This window comes from Chionomys nivalis, chromosome 25, assembly GCF_950005125.1.
Source record: "Chionomys nivalis chromosome 25, mChiNiv1.1, whole genome shotgun sequence".
Taxonomy (NCBI): Eukaryota; Metazoa; Chordata; class Mammalia; order Rodentia; family Cricetidae; genus Chionomys; species Chionomys nivalis.
Genome location: NC_080110.1, coordinates 2,953,800 through 2,974,062, shown reverse-complemented (window position 1 = coordinate 2,974,062; position 20,263 = coordinate 2,953,800). Strand labels below are relative to the sequence as shown.

Genomic DNA, 20,263 nt, shown 5'->3' with positions numbered 1-20,263 from the left:
GGTACATTTGACCTCACAGGGGTCGCGACCCACAGGTTGAGAACCACTACCATAAAGTTGCTGTTCTGGAGACCAGAGGTGGAGCTTAAGGATAAGATTGCTTTGTTTTCTGTTAACTGAGACAAATGAACAACTCTCTGTAGAGCAGACCCCGCGTCTCACTAATGTGTAGGGCTTTTACACACTTGCATGGTGTGTGCACACACAAATACATATATACTTTACACCCACACAGGCTCACAAACACTGACAACACACTCATAAATGCATGCTTGTGCATCCAAACACGTGCACAGGCAGACATTGGCATGTAGACACAGGCACACATGAATACACACTCACAGCATGCTGGGTTGTAACCCTCATGGGCATGGCTGCACACATATGTCTATACAACAGCGCCCTAGGGAGGGATAGCAGAGGACCTTCCAGGTAGTACAAGGTGAAATCACGCATGTTAAGCCGGCCTGGGTACACAGTGCAGTGTGCTTATCCCTGTGCTAGGATTCCAAGGGACCCAGCCACACCTGCTCTGTGTGAGCTTTGATGAAGAATGACAGGGAGCATGTGTGTGCTTGTGTGGGGTGGCACCCTTCGGCCTAACTGTCCCTACCTGTCCCCACAAGGACAGTTCTGGCTCTCACGACAGGGAGTCCTCGTCTGTGTCCATGCCCACACTAGCTCCACAGATGGCCTGAGAGGCCAGGGAGTGTAGGTGTGTTGCTTCCCCTTTTTGGGGGGTGCTGGGAGGCTATTCTCAGGGGCCCTTTGTGCCAGGGAGTTGAAAGATACAGTGATTTAAAATCACCCAGCTAGGGAGATGCAGAGAGGAATGGGGGGCCTGGGCCAGTGGCTGCCAAAGAAGATACACTCCTGTGGACCACCCTCCTTTCCTCTCCCAGGACATCTGAGCAACTCACTGCCACCCATGGGGAGCATTGCTCAGGGGTGCATCAGTTTGGGGGTCACTAATCCTGCTCCTCTTGAGAGGATATGGTCCTGTACGTTTCCCCACAAGCTCCCTGATGCGGGGAAGGTAAAGCAAGCCCCAGATGCTAGCCTTGTGCTCAGGGAGAAAGATGGCATCCTCAGCATGGGCTTGGAGACCGAGGAGGACTCTGCTCAGCCCCAGTCGAGGTGGTTACCTTAGAGAGGGCCTCAAGGGCAGGAGGACCGCGGTTACCTGCCCTCCTGCCCCCATAGGGCTCCACAGCCACTGCCACAGGAGCCTACCCTACATGGGGCTTGGCACACTTGAGCCAGAGAGACATGATGAAGTCCCTGGCCATTCTTTGCCCCAAAGCATCGGACGCGGTAATCACTGTTGCCCCCACCCCACTGTCATCCATGCCTCAGTCTCCCCATTTACAAAGTGGGGAAGAATTCACGGCCCCGTCCTCTTGTGTGCTTGTGAGTGCATGAGTTGCCTTAGGAAGACAGGAGGCACACGCTATCAGCTGCCCCAGACTGCTGTTCAGATCACAGCCCCATGGGCTCTAAGCCCCATGTGGGGCTGATGTCAGACACATTCTAGAAAGTATTTGCCGAAGATGGGAGTGTGATAGTGTTCCGGCCATGCCAGGGCAGAGGAAGCAGCTCATATGCTACGTGAGAAAGTGAAGGAAATATCATGGGCACTCTCACTTTCTGACGTTGCATCTTAGTGTGTCGCAGTACAGATGTGTCCTGTGGTCCTGGAAGCCATGCCAGCATGGGTCCCACATGGCTGCAATCCACAGGCCTGTAGCATCCACCTCTGTCCCTTGGTTTACAGTTCTCTTCTCCTCAGAGGTGATGCTAGCCAGCTGGAGCATTTCCCCTGCTCACCCCCATGTCTCCTGACTCCCCCTCTGCAGGAAAGCTTCTGTGATGTGTGACATCACCTGCTAATCCAGAACCACCCTGTACTTTAGGTTCGTGTGGTTAGCAACAAGTCTTCCACCTGCTCCGTCTCTCGCCCCTAGCCAAAAAACGCTACGTACCCACTGTCTGGGGCTGGATTGTTTGCCTAGCTCATGGCCACAGATGGTTTTGGGGGAAGTGACGTGGCTTCTTTGCCTGGGGCTGTTCCCGTCTGTTCTCCAGGAACCTTCACTGATGAGGCAGGGAAACGAGACCTCAGGAGAGGAATGACAGCTCAGACTCAGCCGTGACTTGATCGTCACACACGTGCCCCTAACCCAGCATCACCCTGGGCCACCTGCTACCACGCAGGGCCCGTCTTGTCCTCATAAAGCAGTTGCCTGCTTCTTCCTGTGATGACTCCGTGGCGTATTCTGCTGCCGCTCCCACCTAACCGATAAGTTGGTGGCACAGAGAGTGTTGATGACTTGAGCTCACAGAGCCCATCAGTGACAGAGTGAGGACTTGGGCCCAGCGACCTGGACTCTGTCCTCCCTGTCCTCACTGGTCCTCTGCTTCTGCGCCTTCAAGCTGCCTGTTCCAATTCAGTAGCACATCCTCAGAGCTCCTTATTACTCCCCACGGCTGAGATCAGAACAGTGAAACCAGGGATAGGTAGTGTAGCCGGCCTCCCAGAGACCCCCAGGCTCCGTGTCTGCACCTCACAGCCACGCTGTCCGTTATTATTGGAGAACGGATGGAGGTTGGCTGGTTCTGTCTCCCCCACACACAGGCAAGTCGTCACAGCTGTTTTAGTGCTGAGAAGGGACATCATCGCTCGATGCTCGCGAGATTGTCATGGGGCCAGCCTGCAGACTCTGCCCAAATGCTTGTTCATTAAAGGTGTTGCTCTGACTGGTAGTCAGTTCAGGTGAAGTTATTGGTCACCCAGCAGCTCTTTTTGGGCTTTATAGACTGATTTGTGTGCCTTCCTAGCTGGGATAGCTCATTACTATGCATGTTCTTTAAGAAGGCGCGTTCACAAGCCGGGCGGTGGTGGTGCACGCCTTTCATCCCAACACTCGGGAGGCAGAGGCAGGTGGATCTCTGTGAGTTTGAGGCCAGCCTGGTCTGCAGAGTGAGTTCCAGGACAGCCAGGGCTACACAGACAAACCCTGTCTCAAACAAACAAACAAACAAAAGAGGCACATTCACAGGGGAGCAGAGGGACCCCCCCACACACCCTGCTAGTGGGGAGATGACAGGCCTGCACCAGGAGCTCTCGGGGACCAATCACCTTCCTACCCTGCAGCTCAGGACAGCCTAGGGCACAGCTCTCTGCTTGTGTCCCCTGCTGGGGAAAACATGTCACACACGTGACCTGGAAGTCCTTCCCAGCAGGCTTTTCCTGACTTTTGTCTCCAAGTGGACTTCCTGTGCCACAAAAACCCTGCTAGAGCATCTGGAGATGGCCAGGCAACACTTTTCTCCCGAGCACGGTGTGGCTCTGAGGGCACAGGGCATGGCACCAAAAGTAAATGTTTCCCGACATAAGGCAACAGCCTTCACTAAACCCGGCTGTAGGCCCTCCCGCAGGCATGTCTTACCCACTACCCATCAGAGGATGGGACCCATGTGTGCCCTAGCCAGGCGAGTCTTCTGGCCCTCCCAGTAGCCAGCTATACCCACTGAGCTGTCTCCAGTCTCCAGGGGTGCAGAAGAAAGGTCAGCCAAGTCCTAGCACTGGTGAGTGCCTGGCTGCTCTCTGTAGGAGAAGAGCCGCCAGCTCCCCCGCTCCTCCCTCCCTGTTTGCTATTCAACAGAACAAAAAACATATCAGAGAGGATCCATGAGATGAGATTGCAACACACACACACACACACACACACACACACACACACACACACACACACACACACTGGGCTGCTGAGATGGCTCAGCAGGTGAAGGTGCTTGCTACCAAGCCTAACAATCTGAGTTTGATCCCCAGGACCCACACGGTGGAAGCAAGAGCAGGTTCCAGAGAATTGGCCTTTGACTACATGTTTGTGTACACACACACACATACATACACATACATACATACACACACGCGCACACACACAAAGTAATTAAAATGTTTTTTAAAAGGAAAAAACTCAAGTTCACACATGCAAGTGGGTAGGGTTGGCTACTACGAGTGCGTTTCAAAATGACAGTTATGGGGTGCTGACTCCTGCTGCCCCTTTACAGGTTGGGGTTCAGGGACTTTAGAGTACTAGGGGTCCACATTGCTAGGGGAGTGGACCAGACTAGGCAGGGAGCCCAGGTCACCCCGCACACCTTCCCCTGGTGTTTCTGTCCTTGGCCTCTCTGCTGCTTGATTCTGCACACACCTGAGTGTCTTCCTTCCGAGGGCTTGTCTGCAAAGGCCAGCCACCCATCCTGTCCTGCTCAAACATAGTGTGAGGGCCAACCTAGGGCACATAGGGCTAGGGTGGAACCCAGTTCCTCCTTGTCCCAATCCCATCAGACATCCAGCTTGGAAGGTGGGGCCAGGCTGCCTCTTGTCTTTGTCCTTGCCCCCTTCACACACACACACACACACACACACACACACACACACGGACACACACGGACACATACGCACGCAAGCATGCACACACACACCCCTACCTCAAAATGGTTCCTTTAGCTTTCCAGTGCCATTGACCTTCTGCGTGACCTTGGAGACCACACCTAAGGCAATCATCACAAGCAAGAGTGTCAGCACCTCCCTGCTTCCCTCTTCCTTGCCCCCTTCAAACCTTTTAACCTTAATGATTTCCTTAATGAATTCCCAGAATTCGCACCTTGCTCTTTCACCTGCAGCCTCCCTTGCTTCCCAAGAGAGCTAGTCCATAGCCGCGTTAGAGCATGCTTTACTCTTAAAATCCAAAGAAATGCTATCTACAGCTAAGCATTGAGCTTTCTGCAAAACCACACCTTTTCTTTTTTTGTCTTTTTTTCGATGCCAGGGATTGAAGCCAGGGCCTCACACTTGATAAGCAAGTACTCTGTGTCCCCAAGTCCTGTCTTTATTTTGAACTAGATGAATCCTGCCCTCCCAAGTCCCAGTCACAGACACACACACAATACACACAACACACACACACACACACACTCCGTCAGGACTTTCGTCTTCTGAGCACCTTCATGCCCACCCACCCCTTCCTAAACAGCTGTTTCCTGTATGCTTAGGCCTGGGGTACACCTGTGAGCTTAGGCCTGGGCTATACCTGTGACAAGGTCCTCCCCCTGCACCGTGGGACCCCTGGATCTGCCCACAGAGTCTGTGCTTGTCACCCACTAATGCTTATTCACCTGTGACCTACGGCAGGTTAGGAATTGAGTCTTCTCTTCCCTGGTACCCACCCCGACAAATCACTCCCTCTTTAGCGCTGTTCTTAGAGCAATAAGAAAGCCTCCATGGGGTGCCCCATATCTACCCTGCTTGTTCAGAATGCCTCTGTCTTAGGTGTGGTGCCTAAATTAGACTCTGGTATGAAGGTCTGTCCCATCCAGAGGGCCCTTGTTACTGTGACTCAAGAGAACCCTCCCTGGAAATGGGCTCATCCTGATTTCCCAGGAGAGCCCAGAAAATGGAGTGAGTGTCTATCCTCAGAGGAAAACACAGCATGAGCTTAAGGCCTTAAATAGAGATTGAAATTATGACACAAACCACGTGGTTAAACCTTGAGGACATAGGCTCAGGTGTGCCAGCCACCGCAGGGCAACCCCTGTCCGCTTCCACTCTGCCTTCAGGACAGTGTTGTCCCATGGGGGTTACAGGCCTGAGGAGCAGACCTGGGAGCTGCATCGTAGGTGAGGGTCTCAGGGTTAGGGGATTCTTTATTGGATAGAGTTCCAGATGTGAAAACGAGGGGTGTCTGGAGATGCTGGGGCTACATAACAGCTTAAGGCCACTGATCTGTGTACTTCAAAGTTGTTTAAGTGGTTCAGTCGGCAGAGTGCCTGCCTGGCTTTCACAGAGCCCTGAATTCAACCCTCCACACCACATACGTGAGGCATGGAGCAGGAGTTACCCTCACTGTATAGCAAGTTCAAGGCAGCCTGGGCTACATGAGACCCCGTGTCCAAAAGACAAAGAGTTAGTTGCTAAATACACCAGGAATGACGTACAGATTATCTCCCTCCTCCTTGACCTCCACTCAACGTCTAGATATCCGCCATCTTGACAGCCGTCACCTGAACGATCACGTGTGACTGGACAATGTTGGTGAGCTTTTGCATCTTTTGGCTTTGTCCTTCTCTGTCCAACCCCAAAGGCAATGACATTGGATTGGCAGATACGGTAGCTGTGGTGATGAATGACATAGAGAGCCGGACCCCTGTCAGCAGAAAGGTGGGACCTTCCTGGGCATCAGAGGGCAGCTGCTTCCTTCTCAGGGTGACTAAGTAGCACAAAAGCCACCATCAAAGACTCCTCCACCCTTGTCTCTGGGGCCGGCTTCAGAGTTCAAAGGGAATTTTTGTCTTTTTCATTTGCTGACATTTTGCTTAGGAGTTGGGTTAGGGTGAGACCGGATCAAACATCCCTCCCCCCACACGCAGCCCCCTCAGCTTGTTCTGAGCAAACCAAGGCAGCTGAGTGGAAACAGAAAACCAAGGAGCTTGTAATTTATAGGCTGTGGTGTAGAGCAGCTGCCTGGAATTGGTACCTGGTACTCAGACTAAAAATAGACCCTTTCCACAATACAAGCAGGAGAATCCTGTGGGGGTGGCCGGTGTTGTTGGAAGACATCAAGAGATGTGTGCCTTCTTGTTCTCCAATCTCTGCTGGGAGAATGGACTGCATTGAGCCTGCTCCAGGACAGGGTTTTCTGTAAGGGACCGGCCTGGCATGCTGGTGGCATAGGCATGAGGGACATCAGTGGCTGAGTGATCTGGACTTAGTCTGGGAGCTTTAGTCCTCCAGGATGTCATACCTGGGCATGGATGTGGTGCGTGTGATTCAGATGTATCCCCTGCTGAACCCATTGGCAAGATTTTGGTATGTTTGAACCGCTGGGCAGAATTACACCCGTGGAAGATCAGGGTATGAGACAGGTACATTGTAGCAGCTGGGATGGGGGAGGTGTTTAGGGACAAGCCCAGTAAGTGTCACATGGCTGTCGTTGGGAAGGGTAGCTCTGCTCTCTTGATGGTTTTTCTGGTGCTCCTCGCTGCCTGAGGTCCCCAGTGCGGTAGTGAGCAGTTAGTCTCTAGGATCTGGAAGGAAATAGGCTTCCATTTGGCTACCACCTTGACAGTGCAGTCATAGCAATAACAAATAACATTATCAGAACCTGCTAGAATTAATTGTGCCTATCCTTTGCCAATCCCTGGGTCTGCGAAAGCTCTGCATTGCTCGGATTTTGTATCATACACCTTGAGGTCATGCATTCAAGACCCTGCAAGCCCTTCAAGGCTCTTCGGTTACCCCAGTTACCCCTTGAGGGAACATCAGATACGTGTCCTAGTCGAGATCAGACAGGCAAGCTGTAGAAGCTGTCTGTATATTCAGGTGGCTGGAGTTATACAAATCCAAGCAGAAATCTCCTCCCAGAGCTCTGCCAGGGAGCAGGCCCTAGGGAGTGATGGTGAGGGCCCCAGGGGAGCCGTACCCAGAGAGCAAGGGATAACACATCCACCGTCTTTCACACCAGATGCCCCTCGGTGTTTGTCGAATGAGCAAATGAGTCTTTATGGTTGCATTTAAACCGAAATCTACTGTTACAGACAGCTGATTCCCTAGCCATTCAACAGCATCTACTGTACCCCTAGTCCAGGGAGCTCCAGACACACGCCTTAAACTTACAGAGATTGTGGGCTGGAGGGAGGACGGGAAGAGCAGATGGCTTGAGTTTTCAAAGCTAAACAATGATGATGATGATGATGATGATGATGATGATGATGATGGGGGCTGGGGCAGTACCTCTGTGAGATCGTGGTTCAGTGAAAAAACCCTGCTTCAAGAGAAATTTAGGTGGTGAGTGGCAGAGGAGGGCTCCCAATGTCAACCCCTGACCTCCACATGTGCCCACATAGATGAGTATTCCCCCACCACACACACATACAAAAAAAAACCTAAATATATAAGAATAAGATGGTGGGGCTGGAGAGATGGCTCAGTGGTTAAGAGCACTGTCTGCTCTTCCAAAGGTCCTGAGTTCAAATCCCAGCAACCACATGGTGGCTCACAACCATCTGTTATGAGGTCTGGTGCCCTCTTCTGGCCAGCAGGCATACACACAGGCAGAATATTGTACACATAATAAATAAATAAATAAATAAATTTAAAAAAAAAAAGAATAAGATGGTGGTGGTGGTGATGATCGTGGTGATGATGATGGTGGTGATGATGATGATGATGGTGGTGATGATGATGGTGGTGGTGATGATGATGATGATGGTGGTGATGATGATGGTGATGATGATGATGGTGATGATGATGATGGTGATGATTACTACATCCTCACTGTCCATCAAGATCTTCCCCTCTCTGACTGCAGCCCTAATTGAGTAAGTGACTCCTCAAGCAGTAATTAGGCTGCTGCAATCAGTGTATATTCAGGTGCTTCCACAGAAACTGATTTGCAAGTCTCTCCAGGCTGGCCTGAAAACTTCCCCAAAGCTGTGTGCTCCGGTGAAGCGAACCACTACTCTGGCTTCCACAGTAGGTTCTAGACAAACAGGAAGAAGCATGTCAGCTCTGCCTCCTTGACCTCAGTTGGAAGGCTTCTTGAGTGGTCAGCCCCCCTTTGGCGCCAAGACCATCTGTACCCACTGACTGTGCTGTCTTGGAAGCACAGGGCTCAAGAGGGCTGGGGGCACAGCCTCACACCACCTGAGGCCACCTGAGCTTTGATTTAAAGCCAGTGCCCCACGTTGCTTTGTGCCCTGTGGAGCCCTGCAGGAACTGTGCCTTCTGCTTTTCATAGCTCGAGTGATCTTGGCCCAGTTTCAACTTAAGAGTTAGCAAGGACCTTGAAGTCCTGAGCTCAGTATCTTGATTGTCCTAAGGCCCCATCCTGCCTGCAAAGGCTTGTCCTACCCGCCTTCCCAGACTCCACCAACTCAGAGGCTGGAGGGACTGAGGTGGAGGGGGTGAGGGGGTGAGGGGGTGGGGATAGGGGATGAGCAGCCACCAACACCTTCCTTCAGCCTCAGGGATCAGCTCAAGATGTAATCTCCTTCCTTCCTATTCCTGCTTTGCTCTTAGATGGGGAGGGGTGGCCTGAGAGGCTGGGGGAGGATGGCTCAGTTGGTAAAGTGCCTGGCATGCAAGCTTGAAGACTTGAGTTGGGATCCCCTGCATCTATATAAAAAGCCAGGGGTGGTAGTACCTGTCTGTGCTCCCGTTGCTAGGGAAGTAGAGACAGGAGGATCCTGCAGCTCATTTGCCGTCAGTCCTGCAAAATCAGGGAAACGTCTTTGTCTTGAAAACTAAGGTGGAGAACAATTAAGGAAGACACTGAGGTCAACCTCTAGCCTCTCACCTGCGCGTCTGCACCATGCATGTGCACACACAAACATGTAGACATGCGCTTACTACACACATGCACACAGATCAGTCTGACGCCAACAGAAGCTTAAGAAGCCGGGCGGCCTCGGCAGGGCATGCGCGGTGGTTCTGGGTAATGAGAAACTGGGAACTTTTATTATTCTCACAGTTGGCCTCCAGTGATCTTTAGTTTCCAGGCTCGTTTTTATAGTTACAGTAGGCAAGAAAAAGAAGAAATAGAAGGGAAAGAAAGAGCTGAATTTTGCCGAGGCAGACTTACCTCCAGGAGAGTGGATAGGAGAGGGGGTCCACCCTTGCTTCCACTCACATTCCCTGTCAGCAAGAGCAAGCCTTGCCTTGTCTCAAAACATAAAAACCTGAGGTTGCACGCGCGCGCACACACACAAACACACACATACACAGAAAGAGAGAGAGAGAGAGAGAGAGAGAGAGAGAGAGAGAGAGAGAGAGAGAGAGAGAATCCCTACCAGGTGAGTCTGCACAGAAGGGGAAGTAGAAACTGAGCTTCGCAGGGAGCAGTCGGACACTGGTTTCTCCCCGGGGAGGCTGCAGGGCCGTCCCTGCTCTCACCAGGTGCCCTTGTTCCCCAGAGCTGGAGGCATCTGTTAGATCAAGAGCAGGTCCTTTCATTTGTGACAGTCAGCCGTCCCCACAGGACCCATCCCCAGGCCCCGGACCCATTTGCTTTTCTGAGCCTCTCTCTGTTGGCTGCTTTGACATGGAGAATGCCACTTAGAGTACAAAAAAGGTTCCCAGAGTCCCTCCTCTGTGACCCGTGTCATTATGTCTGAGAAGCTTCCTCTCCACGGGTCCTCCCCACCCACCCCTGAGCTGGTCCAGCATAGATGGGTCGATCTACTTCCGAGGCCCTGGAAACACACACACACACACACACACACACACACACACTGCTGTAGGTATACCACAGATTGAGTCAGCCAGGATCTTGGCTCAAGTCTGCCCTCTGTCCCCCATCCTCCCTCGATTGGCCTCTCCTTTGTCCAGCCTATTTCTAATCTTTCCAGGGCTTTATTGAACACCCCAGTTTGGAGGAAATCAGTGAGTTTCTTCCTAAGCTGAACCAGCACTGTCACCCAAACACGGAAGCTAGCTCTCTCCCCCTTCACATCTTCCCTGACGTGTGGCGCCAGAACTTGGTGCAGAACTTGCTGCTGGTGTCTGATTCAACAGCCATCGTTCTGCCATGGTTCTTTTTGGCCCATTTTACAGATGAGCACACAGAGACCCAACGAGGGAATTTGGTCTCGTCTTAGGTCTGACCCAGCCTCCCTCCTCGCTTCATCCCTGCACACTGCACAGCAGTCTCTCTCTTTCCTCAGGCTACCCCTCCCACAAGCTATTCTCTCTCCCTGAAATGTGTCTGGAACTGTGCTCAGCAGGTAAATGCACTTAACACACCAAACAGAGGGACTGTTTGATCCCTAAATCACATGGAAGAAAAGGAGAACCAACTCCCAAATGATGATGTCCTCTGACCTCCACACGCACACCACAGCACACATTCTCTCTCTCTCTCTCTCTCTCTCTCTCTCTCTCTCTCTCTCTCTCTCTCACACACACACACACACACACACACAACATACCAAAACCCAACAATATATAAATAAGGTGGGTTTTTTTTTCTTCTTTAGAGATAAGAGTTTAATTCTGTAACCTAGGCTAGCCTCAGTTCACAGAGTTTTACTGTGTAGCCCAGGCTGGCCGGATTCACAGAGATCCACTTGCCTCTGCCTCCCAAATGGTGTGCAACCAGATGAATTTATGAAATTGATTTATAAAACCTTATAAGCACCCACCAGAGCTTGTAGTTGTCTAATGCTATTAACACCTACTTTATTGGCGAGGAAACTGAGTCTGGGAGGGTGGGAATGACTGACCCAAGTTACGTAGCTGTTGTCAGGGCTCGCGAGCATCCTGACTCTAGAATCTGACCTCTGACCTTGACTTGCAAACCCAAAGCCCCCCCACCCCCCCCCCGCCCTGGGCAGCCATTGCCGGGCAAAGCAAATTTCCTCAGGGTGTGTTCAGTGTTTTCCGTGGGAGGCGTCCATTTCCCATTAAATATTATATCCAGAAATGGATTCATTTAGTCTCTCCTGTTAGCCCAAGGAGAGGAACTCGTTGTCCTTTAAAAGAAAACCTGCCAGTTCCTCATTCTTCGCTCATTTTAATGAGTTCCCAAATCAGGCCAGCCCAGGAGTACGCAGCCCACGTTCCCTGTTACGGTTAAGAAACTAGGCCACCTGCTCGGTATCTGCAGCCATCCCCACCCCACGGGTTTCTCAGAAATGCCTTCTGCATCCTGGGAGATGGCTCGGTCAGAGAGGTGCCTGAGGACCTGAGATCAGCCCCTAGGACCCACATAAAAAAGGCTGGGCATGGTGGTCAAGCGTGGCAGTGCTCGCTTGTAACTTCAGCCTTGGGGAGACGGCAGGCAGCTCCCTGGAGCCTGTTAGCCAGCCAGTAGAGCTCCAACCAATGAGGGACCCTGCCTCCATAAAGGGGGAGAAAATGGCACCGGAGAATGACCAGAAATTGACCTCTGGTTTCCACAAGTGTGCACCTGCACACAAATGAACCTCAAGCAAGGGAGGGGCTTCCACTTAGGAAGAGGAAGTAGAGGGTGCTTTTCCGCCGGTGCACAGAGGTGGGCTAGAACCACACACGGCAGCAAGCGCCTGGCTGGCTCATCCCGTGCTCAGGCCTGGAACCCTGTACACCCAGGTAGCTGCCGGTTGGATGGAATGAGAAGATTCCTTCCACCTGCTGCATCCTAGGAATGGGTAGCTAAGCATCCACCAGAGTCTGAATAAAACCTGCGGTTGGGAATAGATGGTCACAAAGGCATGTCCCAGCCCTGGGTTATGAACCCCCCTTACCCGACCCCCATGTGTGCAATAGTTCAAAAATCTACAAACTACATGGTGTTTACACCTCTGGTGTCCCCAGCCTGGTGTCTTGCTCATCCCTGGGCTCCAGGTCATCTGTGTGGCTGTTGTGCACAGCTCTGTGTCCTCGGTTGAAACCTAAAAATCTCAGGTGCTGACGTTCCTCAGCTAGTGAATTCAGAGATGCTGGTCCCAGTAGCGCCACCCTGTGGCCTTCCTGGTACACTGCCATGAGGACCACAGGTCATCTTCCCTGAGATGAGAAGGAGCTGGCACTAGAGAGATGCTAACGTGTTGGCACAAAGCAAATCCTCCTTATGAATCCTCCAAGTATCAGGCACCAGTGCTTGGAACACAAGGCTGCATGGACCAGCCCAGCCCCTGCAGCCCTGGAGACAGGAAAGATAGTGACTGTGTTCGTTCGTGGTGATGTAATCGTTGAAGATAGGGGCCTGCTGCTGGGCGTGGCTCCTCAGGGCCTGCCCAGGTTTGTGGGAGAGGGAGGAATACTTTGGGGCTCTATCTGCCAGGTTGGTCCAATCCCAGCCTCCTCCTCACCAGGAATAGTGTGTGAAAACTTTCAGAAATGTGAAATGGGGTGTTATTGAAACCTGCTCCTCTATTAGAGCAAGGTCGAGGGGCTTCAGAGATAGGTCAACCAGTAAAGTGCTTGCTGGCCTCAGTTCCTAGACCCACATAAACAACTCGGCATGGTGGCATGTGCTTGTAATCCCAGCACTGGGGAGGCAGAGACTGGTGGGTGGCCGGGCTCACTGCCCAGCAAGTCTAGTGAGTTCAGGCCAATAAGAAACTCTGTCTTCAAAGGGGAGGTGGACAGCATCTAAGGAATGATACCCAAGGTTGACCTCGGCAAGCACACAGGCACGCACACACTCACACACGATTCTAGTGCTCTGCCGTCCGCGCCTGCTTTACAGCGCGCTAATCCATGCTGATAGCTATTCTCCGTATAGCTGGACAGTCGCTCTTCTAATGCACAGCTGCTGCCAGTGACATCCGCCCATCTTCTCCGTCACTGAGATGCCAGATCGCCAGGAGACAGGCACTGTGTGCAGATGACAGATGTGTGCTGGACGCTCACTGCAGAGCACACGCCCCGAGAAAGACGCTCAGTCAGCGGTTCTCCAGGTGAAACAAAGCCACCACAGCTGGTGTGATGGGAAGACCTCCAGGGCCGTGGTCAGGAGCAGGCGTCTGGGCCACCCACCCCAACCATACCGTCAGATTCCTAGGGTGGAGTCAGGAGGCCACAGGCACCAGACGACAGGGATTCTCACCTATGCTGAACGTTCAGGGTCAGTAATGGGCTTGCAGGTGTCGGGCTCTGCTGCCAGCCCCTTCCCAGGCAGTCCTCCACAATGAGTTTAACAGAGAATTTCTACTTCCGTGGTGTTCCCTGAGACTCGGGCATGGTGCCGTGTGCTTTTCTCTGAGCCCTCGGTCCTCAAACAGCCCCGAGAACTGCACAGTTATTGTCCCCACGCTACAGTGGGTAACGACGGCCTGGGGGGCCAAGATATTCGGGCAGCATGTTCAGTAGAACATGCTGCTATGCCCCTAGAGAGGCAGGACCGACTCCACACAGTCAAGTGTGCAGTCAGAGGCCAGGAGAACCTGCAGGGCCACACCCACCACCATTCCTGCCTCCCGCAAATATCTCAGGCAGCCCAGCCCTTTGGGGGAGCTGGCAGTCTCCAGCCTGCATCCGTCCGCCCCGCCAGCAGTGACTTCCGAGGTCCCCAGAGTGTGTCAGCAGCAGGTGCAGAGCCCGTCTCAGGGTCCAGCCTCCTGCTCTGTCCCTTCCTTGCCATTGTCCGTCTTCTGGACCACCATTCATGGGAAGCCAGTCCCGTTGGCAGTGGCCCCATTCCTGTGTCCCAACCACTCTTCACAGCGGGTCTGAGATGTAAATGAGGCCCCTTCAGCTGCAGCTGCTTCCTGGAAAGAAACCCCAACGCGCACGCACGTGCCCTGTGCAAAGCCCTCTGCGTCTCCTTCGTTCTCAGCCTCCAGCCTGGTGTAACGGCTCCCGTTTCCTGACCTCACTGGGCAGGTAGACAGCACCAGGGCTCTCTCTCCCCTCATCAGAGCCGAGGCAGTCGGAGCCAATTCCTCCTAAGACCCAGAGCCCGTCTGCTAATGCGCTTGTGCTTCAGGCTCTGGCCCACAGCCTCCGTGGGAAGACGAGCTAGTGCAGCAGATGACACCAAGGGGACGTGCAGCCTCTGCCGTCACCAAGAACCTCTACAGACTCCGCCTCCCATTTCATTCATTCATACCTGCATCATTCATTCACTCATTCTTTTGTGTGTGCATTACGTGTGTGTGAGTATATTACTTATTCACTCGTACATGTGTGCAGTGAGTCGTGCATACGTGCATTCACACATTCATTCAACAAACATTCGAATATATATATATATATATACATATATATATATATATATGTGTGTGTGTGTCAGGGATTTGTAGTACAGCAGAGGACCAATGATAGTGGGAGATGCCTGCACCCCGGGAGCCCGGGAGTTACGATTCTAGGGCAGTTGAGGACAGAGCGAGTGAATTATGACGTGCAAGGAGGTATACAACACGCACGCAAGCCAAGCAAGGGCTGAGCCTCAGAACTTTCTCTTAATACACCGATTGATTGCTTTCCTCAGGATGCCCACCTGGCTTTTCTTTGTCCCAGGGTCCCAAAACTAAGCAGCTAGCTCGGGTACAGCAGGGGCTCCAAGAGAGCCACCGTCTTGAAAGCCTTCCTGTCAGAGGCCAGGGAGGACACCAGCTGGTTACTCACAGGCAACCCCAGCCCCAGCAGATCTGGTAAAACTTGACAAGGCTCACACCCAGATCCCAGGTTAGTCCAGCTGCTGACCCTGGACCCTATGAAGCCGAGGTTCCTGCCCTGGCAATACTAGAGCCCTGAAGTTCCTGGTAACAGACCTCTGGGATAGGAGTAGAACCCAGCCTAACAGGCACCTATGAAATGCCAGGGTTGAGTCCCCTTGGCTACTCGACGGTAACTCCCAGGTGTGTCTTCAGACCCCAGGAGCCACGTAAGTTAGGGTCTCAGTGCTGTCTTCCAGCACTTGAACTTCAGCCCCAATTCCTGGTTCATGACCTTGAGCAAGCTAGTTCTCCTAGTGACTCAGTTTCATTATCTGCAAGTCAGGATTAATGACGATGCCTCCTTCAGAGAGTGTGGGCCAGTGATGACTTGCAGGTAGTAAACACAGCTGTAGACGTGGTGCCAGTGTTTGCTGGGGCTGTGGTTTCGTCAGCAAATCCATCCATCGGGTGCTCTCACCATCCCTGTAACTCAGGACGACGGGTGTCCGCGGTACCACAGAAATGCAGGGCAGGACTATCTCAGCCCCACGGCCCCAGGGTTACAAGTGTGTGCCACTATAACCAGCTCCTTTAAAGGGGCTGTCAGGGGATGAACTCAGGTCCTCATTTCCGCAGGCAAGCAAGTCACCAACTGAGCTGTCCCTGCAGCCTTGCGTTCAGAATTTTTAATTGGGAAACCCAGCCTGGACCCAAGCCAACACTTGTAACAGGTGGGGAGTCATTGGAAGCTTCCAGATTTACCTCTTTATCTGGCTTTCTGTTTCCCTGGGTCTCTCCAACCACAGGCAGCGAGGGGGTGCCGCTTGCTTCGGTATGGGTCTTGCATCCCAGGAGACTGCAGACCTCACAGGGCAGGCGGACTCTTCCTTTTAAGATAAAACACTGTAAAACTTAAAGACGTCTTAAAACACCCCCTAAGCTCGATCCTCACGGTAATTACAGTTGGCTTTCAAAATGTCCAGATTAAAAATAGACATCAAATCAAGCATGCCGGATGCAGCCCAGAGCCAGAAGCTGTGTTCGGGACATCCTAGGCCCCGCCCCTCCCCTGGCCTATACTTTGAGGACATCACAGGGAGATGAAAGGGGTTGGTGGCAGGGCGAGGGTAGAGTCACTCGGCGTCTGATAGTAAACTGGGTTCTGTGTTCTGTCATTAAGGACGACTGAGAATTGGTCCAAGATGTTAGAGCCCCACCGAAACATAGCATGGATCTGCAGCCCTCAAAGCGTGGTCCCCCACAGCAGCCACGCTTGGCATTTGGTGGGGTTCTCTCTCCCACTGAATCCGTGTTAACTTCTCCAGCCTGGAGGACTCTAGGATAGGACTGGAACCGGAGGCAGGGCTTTAAAGATACCATTAAGAAAAACTAGAGCTGCCTGGATGGTTTGCTGGTTCAGGGGTGCCTGCCGAGGGAGGGTGGTGTATGCTGGTTTGGGGGTGCCTGCTGAGGGAGGATGGTGTATGCTGGTTCGGGGGTGCCTGCCGAGGGAGGGTGGTATGCTGGTTTGGGAGTGCCTGCCAAGGGAAAGGACAGTGCGAAGAGCCAGCAGGAGAGGCCATCATGGGCCAAGGAATGAGGCCTCGAGGGGGCACCACTCTGGGGGGCTAGATCTAAGAACTCAGTATCCGTTACTGTCAGGGGATACACGGCTGTGGGTTAAACCTCACTCCGTGGCATCTTGCTCCATCTTAGCAGAGGAACACTGGCAGGCTCTCCACCCGCCACACCTCCAGCTTGGCTGGAAGCCAGGGAGTAGCCAGGACGCTGTGACCTCCACACGTGCCCACATTTGAGAAGCCCTCCATAAACTATCACTGATGCCGAGGAGAGCCCGCCCAAAAGAGAGTGACGGGGCTGGGGTGAGGGCTGCTCCGCAGGGCAGATGTTCTTTTCGTGGATTCTGGGGCCTCTGTAAGAATCTCAGGGGGCTCCTTCCTTGAGAGGAAGAGGGGACCACACACATCACCGCCTTCCTTAGGCAATCCAGTGTTGGCATTCACTCAGCCAAAGACTGAGCCCTTTGAAGGTTCCGTCCTGAGCATACTGGATCCAAGAACCTCCCTCCCTGACTGAATTTTCTGAATCCCTTAGATCTGGTACATCCTTTGCCCCCAAACAATTGAAACGTGTTTCTCTTTGATAACAAAAGCAAGGAAATTCTGTCTTCGTTTCCCCCATGCTCCTGTTGTTCAGAAGCTCAACAACCAAATAAGATCCTCAAAATTGCACACAAATCCTCTGCTATGATCTCCTCAAGCCTCTTTAAAGGGGGAAAAAGAGGAAGAAGGGAAAGGTAGGAATGCAGAAGAGATTCCTCCTCTAGCACCGCTCCCTGACGGAGCCACCTGCAAACCCCTGCTTTGTAGAACTGTCGATTCTGGGCTGGCAAGCAACAGTGTTCTCTTCCAGTGATAAGGAACAAACTGCCATCCACATCTTCTGCTGTCCCCAAAGAGCTGTCCCTCAGATATCTAAGCCCATCAGACAGCTCCTGCTCATGACCCTTACTGCAGCTCCTTTGGGCCCTGCTTGGAGACAAGAATGCCATCCAGGGAAGGGGGGGGGGTGGAAGTGACATTAATGGGTTTTTAAGTTAAAGTCATAACTCTTCGTTGTCCTCTGAGTGGACATCCAGGCTACTCTCCGAGGTCTGTCCATTTCTGCCTTGGCATTCAAGCCAAGAACTCATCCTTCTCCTCCAACCTGCTCAGGGCTCCCCAAAACCCAGGCTTCACAGAGGCTGGGTGGGATTCCTGGAGCCTAGAGTTTTGTGTAAGAATTTCGTCGCTTTTGTGTTTTTGTCATGGTGATTTGATTTATTCAGTGTGTGGGGGTGTCTTATCTGCAGAGTACATCTGTGTACTGTGTGATGCACGGTGCCCACAAAAGCTGTTGGATGCCCTGGAACTGGAGGTACAAGGACTTGTGAGTCCCCCATGCAGGCCCTGAGAATTGAACTCGGGTGAGCAGACGGTGCTCATAACTGCGGAGCCATCTCTCCAGCCGTAGTGGTGATATCTTTTGAAACCATTAAGCATTTCTGGATAACAAGTCCCACCCTAGATATCCTAGGTCCCACATGTGACATCAGGGTCCTGGTACTCAATGACAGCCTCAGGGATAACGGGATTAGATGCTGACTGGGATTGGCTAACCATTCTCGCTCCATTTCTGTTGCTGTGATAAAATACTCTGACCAAGAGCAACTTAGTGGGGAGAAGGGGATTTATTTGGCTTACAGGTCTAGACTATTGCCTGTACTAGGGGGGAAATGAAAACAAATGAAAACACAGTCAAGAGCAGAGAAGAATAAATACATCCTTCCTTGCACGCTTGCTAGTGTTTTTCACTCTTCTGTAGAACAGAGCCCAGCCTAGGGAACAGTGACGCCCACAGTGGGCCGGGTTTTCCTACGTCTCACTTCCTAGTGTTTTTCACTCTTCTGTAGAACAGAGCCCAGCCTAGGGAACAGTGACGCCCACAGTGGGCCGGGTTTTCCTGCATCAGTTAACAATGGAGACAGTCCCCCACAGTCGTGACCCTCGGCCATTCTAGTCCAGATAATTCCTCGTTTATACTCTCTTACCAGCTGATCCTAAGGTGTATCCAACTGACAGTTAAAACTAACCAACACATCTACTCTGGGGAGGGCCTTTTGCTCGTAGAGAACACAGACATCTTCCCAGGCCTTCCCCTCTGACCTCTAAGCAGTTAGGCTGAGTCTCACCTCACCCTGCCTCCAAAAGCTGTGCACCTCACATGGTCTACATAACTGTTTGAATAAATGGATCACCAACCATCGCAACCACGTAGGAATGTTCTAGATGAGCACTCATTTCTCTTCCCTCTTCTGTCCCCTCTGCAGCTGGAGCTGTCCAATACTGCCATCCTGCACCAGATGAGACGGGACCAAGTGACAGACACCTGCCGGGCCAACAGCGCCATGAGCCGAAAGCGTCGGGTGCTGACCCCCAACGACCTGAAGCACCTGGTGGTGGATGAGGACCACGAGCTCATCTATTGCTACGTGCCCAAGGTGGCGTGTACCAACTGGAAGAGACTCATGATGGTTCTGAGCGGCCGGGGCAAGTACAGCGATCCCATGGAGATCCCTGCCAACGAGGCCCACGTCTCGGCCAACCTGAAGACCCTCAACCAGTACAGCATCCCAGAGATCAACCACCGCTTGAAAAGCTACATGAAGTTCCTGTTTGTGCGGGAGCCCTTCGAGAGGCTCGTGTCTGCCTACCGCAACAAGTTCACCCAGAAGTACAACACCTCCTTCCACAAGCGCTACGGCACCAAGATCATCCGCCGCCAGCGGAAGAACGCCACACAGGAGGCCCTGCGCAAGGGGGACGACGTCAAGTTTGAGGAGTTCGTGGCCTACCTCATCGACCCCCACACGCAGCGGGAGGAGCCCTTCAATGAGCACTGGCAGACCGTCTACTCCCTCTGCCACCCTTGCCACATCCACTACGACCTCGTGGGCAAATACGAGACGCTGGAGGAGGACTCCAACTACGTGCTGCAGCTGGCCGGAGTGAGCGGCTACCTGAAGTTCCCCACCTATGCAAAGTCCACCAGAACTACCGACGAGATGACCACGGAGTTCTTCCAGAACATCAGCGCCGAGCACCAGACGCAGCTCTATGAAGTCTACAAACTGGACTTTTTAATGTTCAATTACTCAGTGCCAAACTACCTGAAATTGGAATAAAGGGGTGTGGGGGGGTGGTTGGGGAGAGAAGGAGAGAATCCTGCTTTTTAATTTAAGATTTTTTATTTGTCAAAAGAATTCTATGGATACTGGGTTATTTTGTAAGTTAATATGTCTCGGGGGGAATGCTGCGAGCGGCATGGCAAGAATTATTTAAATCCTCCACGGGAAAGGACAGCTGTCTGTGCAGGGGAGCGGGGTGGATCGTCCCTGTTCTTTAGAAGTGGAAACCGCAACACCATCTCCAAGGTGTCCTTGTGTTCTGGTGAATTCCACAAACTGTGTGTTCCGTGAAGTCTAATGATTCTTATTTATAGTAATTTAAACGTGATCTCTGTGTAGGTTTCTTTCTGTGGCAGCAGACTGCTCGTG

The 20,263-nt window shown here is 52.4% G+C and overlaps 1 protein-coding gene across 2 annotated transcripts in view; it reads left to right on the top strand.

Annotated features, from left to right (window-relative positions):
* The window catches only part of Chst11 (carbohydrate sulfotransferase 11), a 178,860-nt gene extending 158,638 nt beyond the window's left edge, over positions 1 to 20,222 (top strand). For both annotated transcript variants that reach the window (XM_057758000.1, XM_057757999.1), the window contains exon 3: positions 19,037 to 20,222. In XM_057758000.1, coding sequence (XP_057613983.1) covers positions 19,037 to 19,891 — 855 coding nt within the window. In that variant the 3' untranslated portion in view covers positions 19,892 to 20,222. The remainder of the gene's footprint in view (positions 1 to 19,036) is intronic.
* Positions 20,223 to 20,263: the final 41 nt, after the last annotated feature.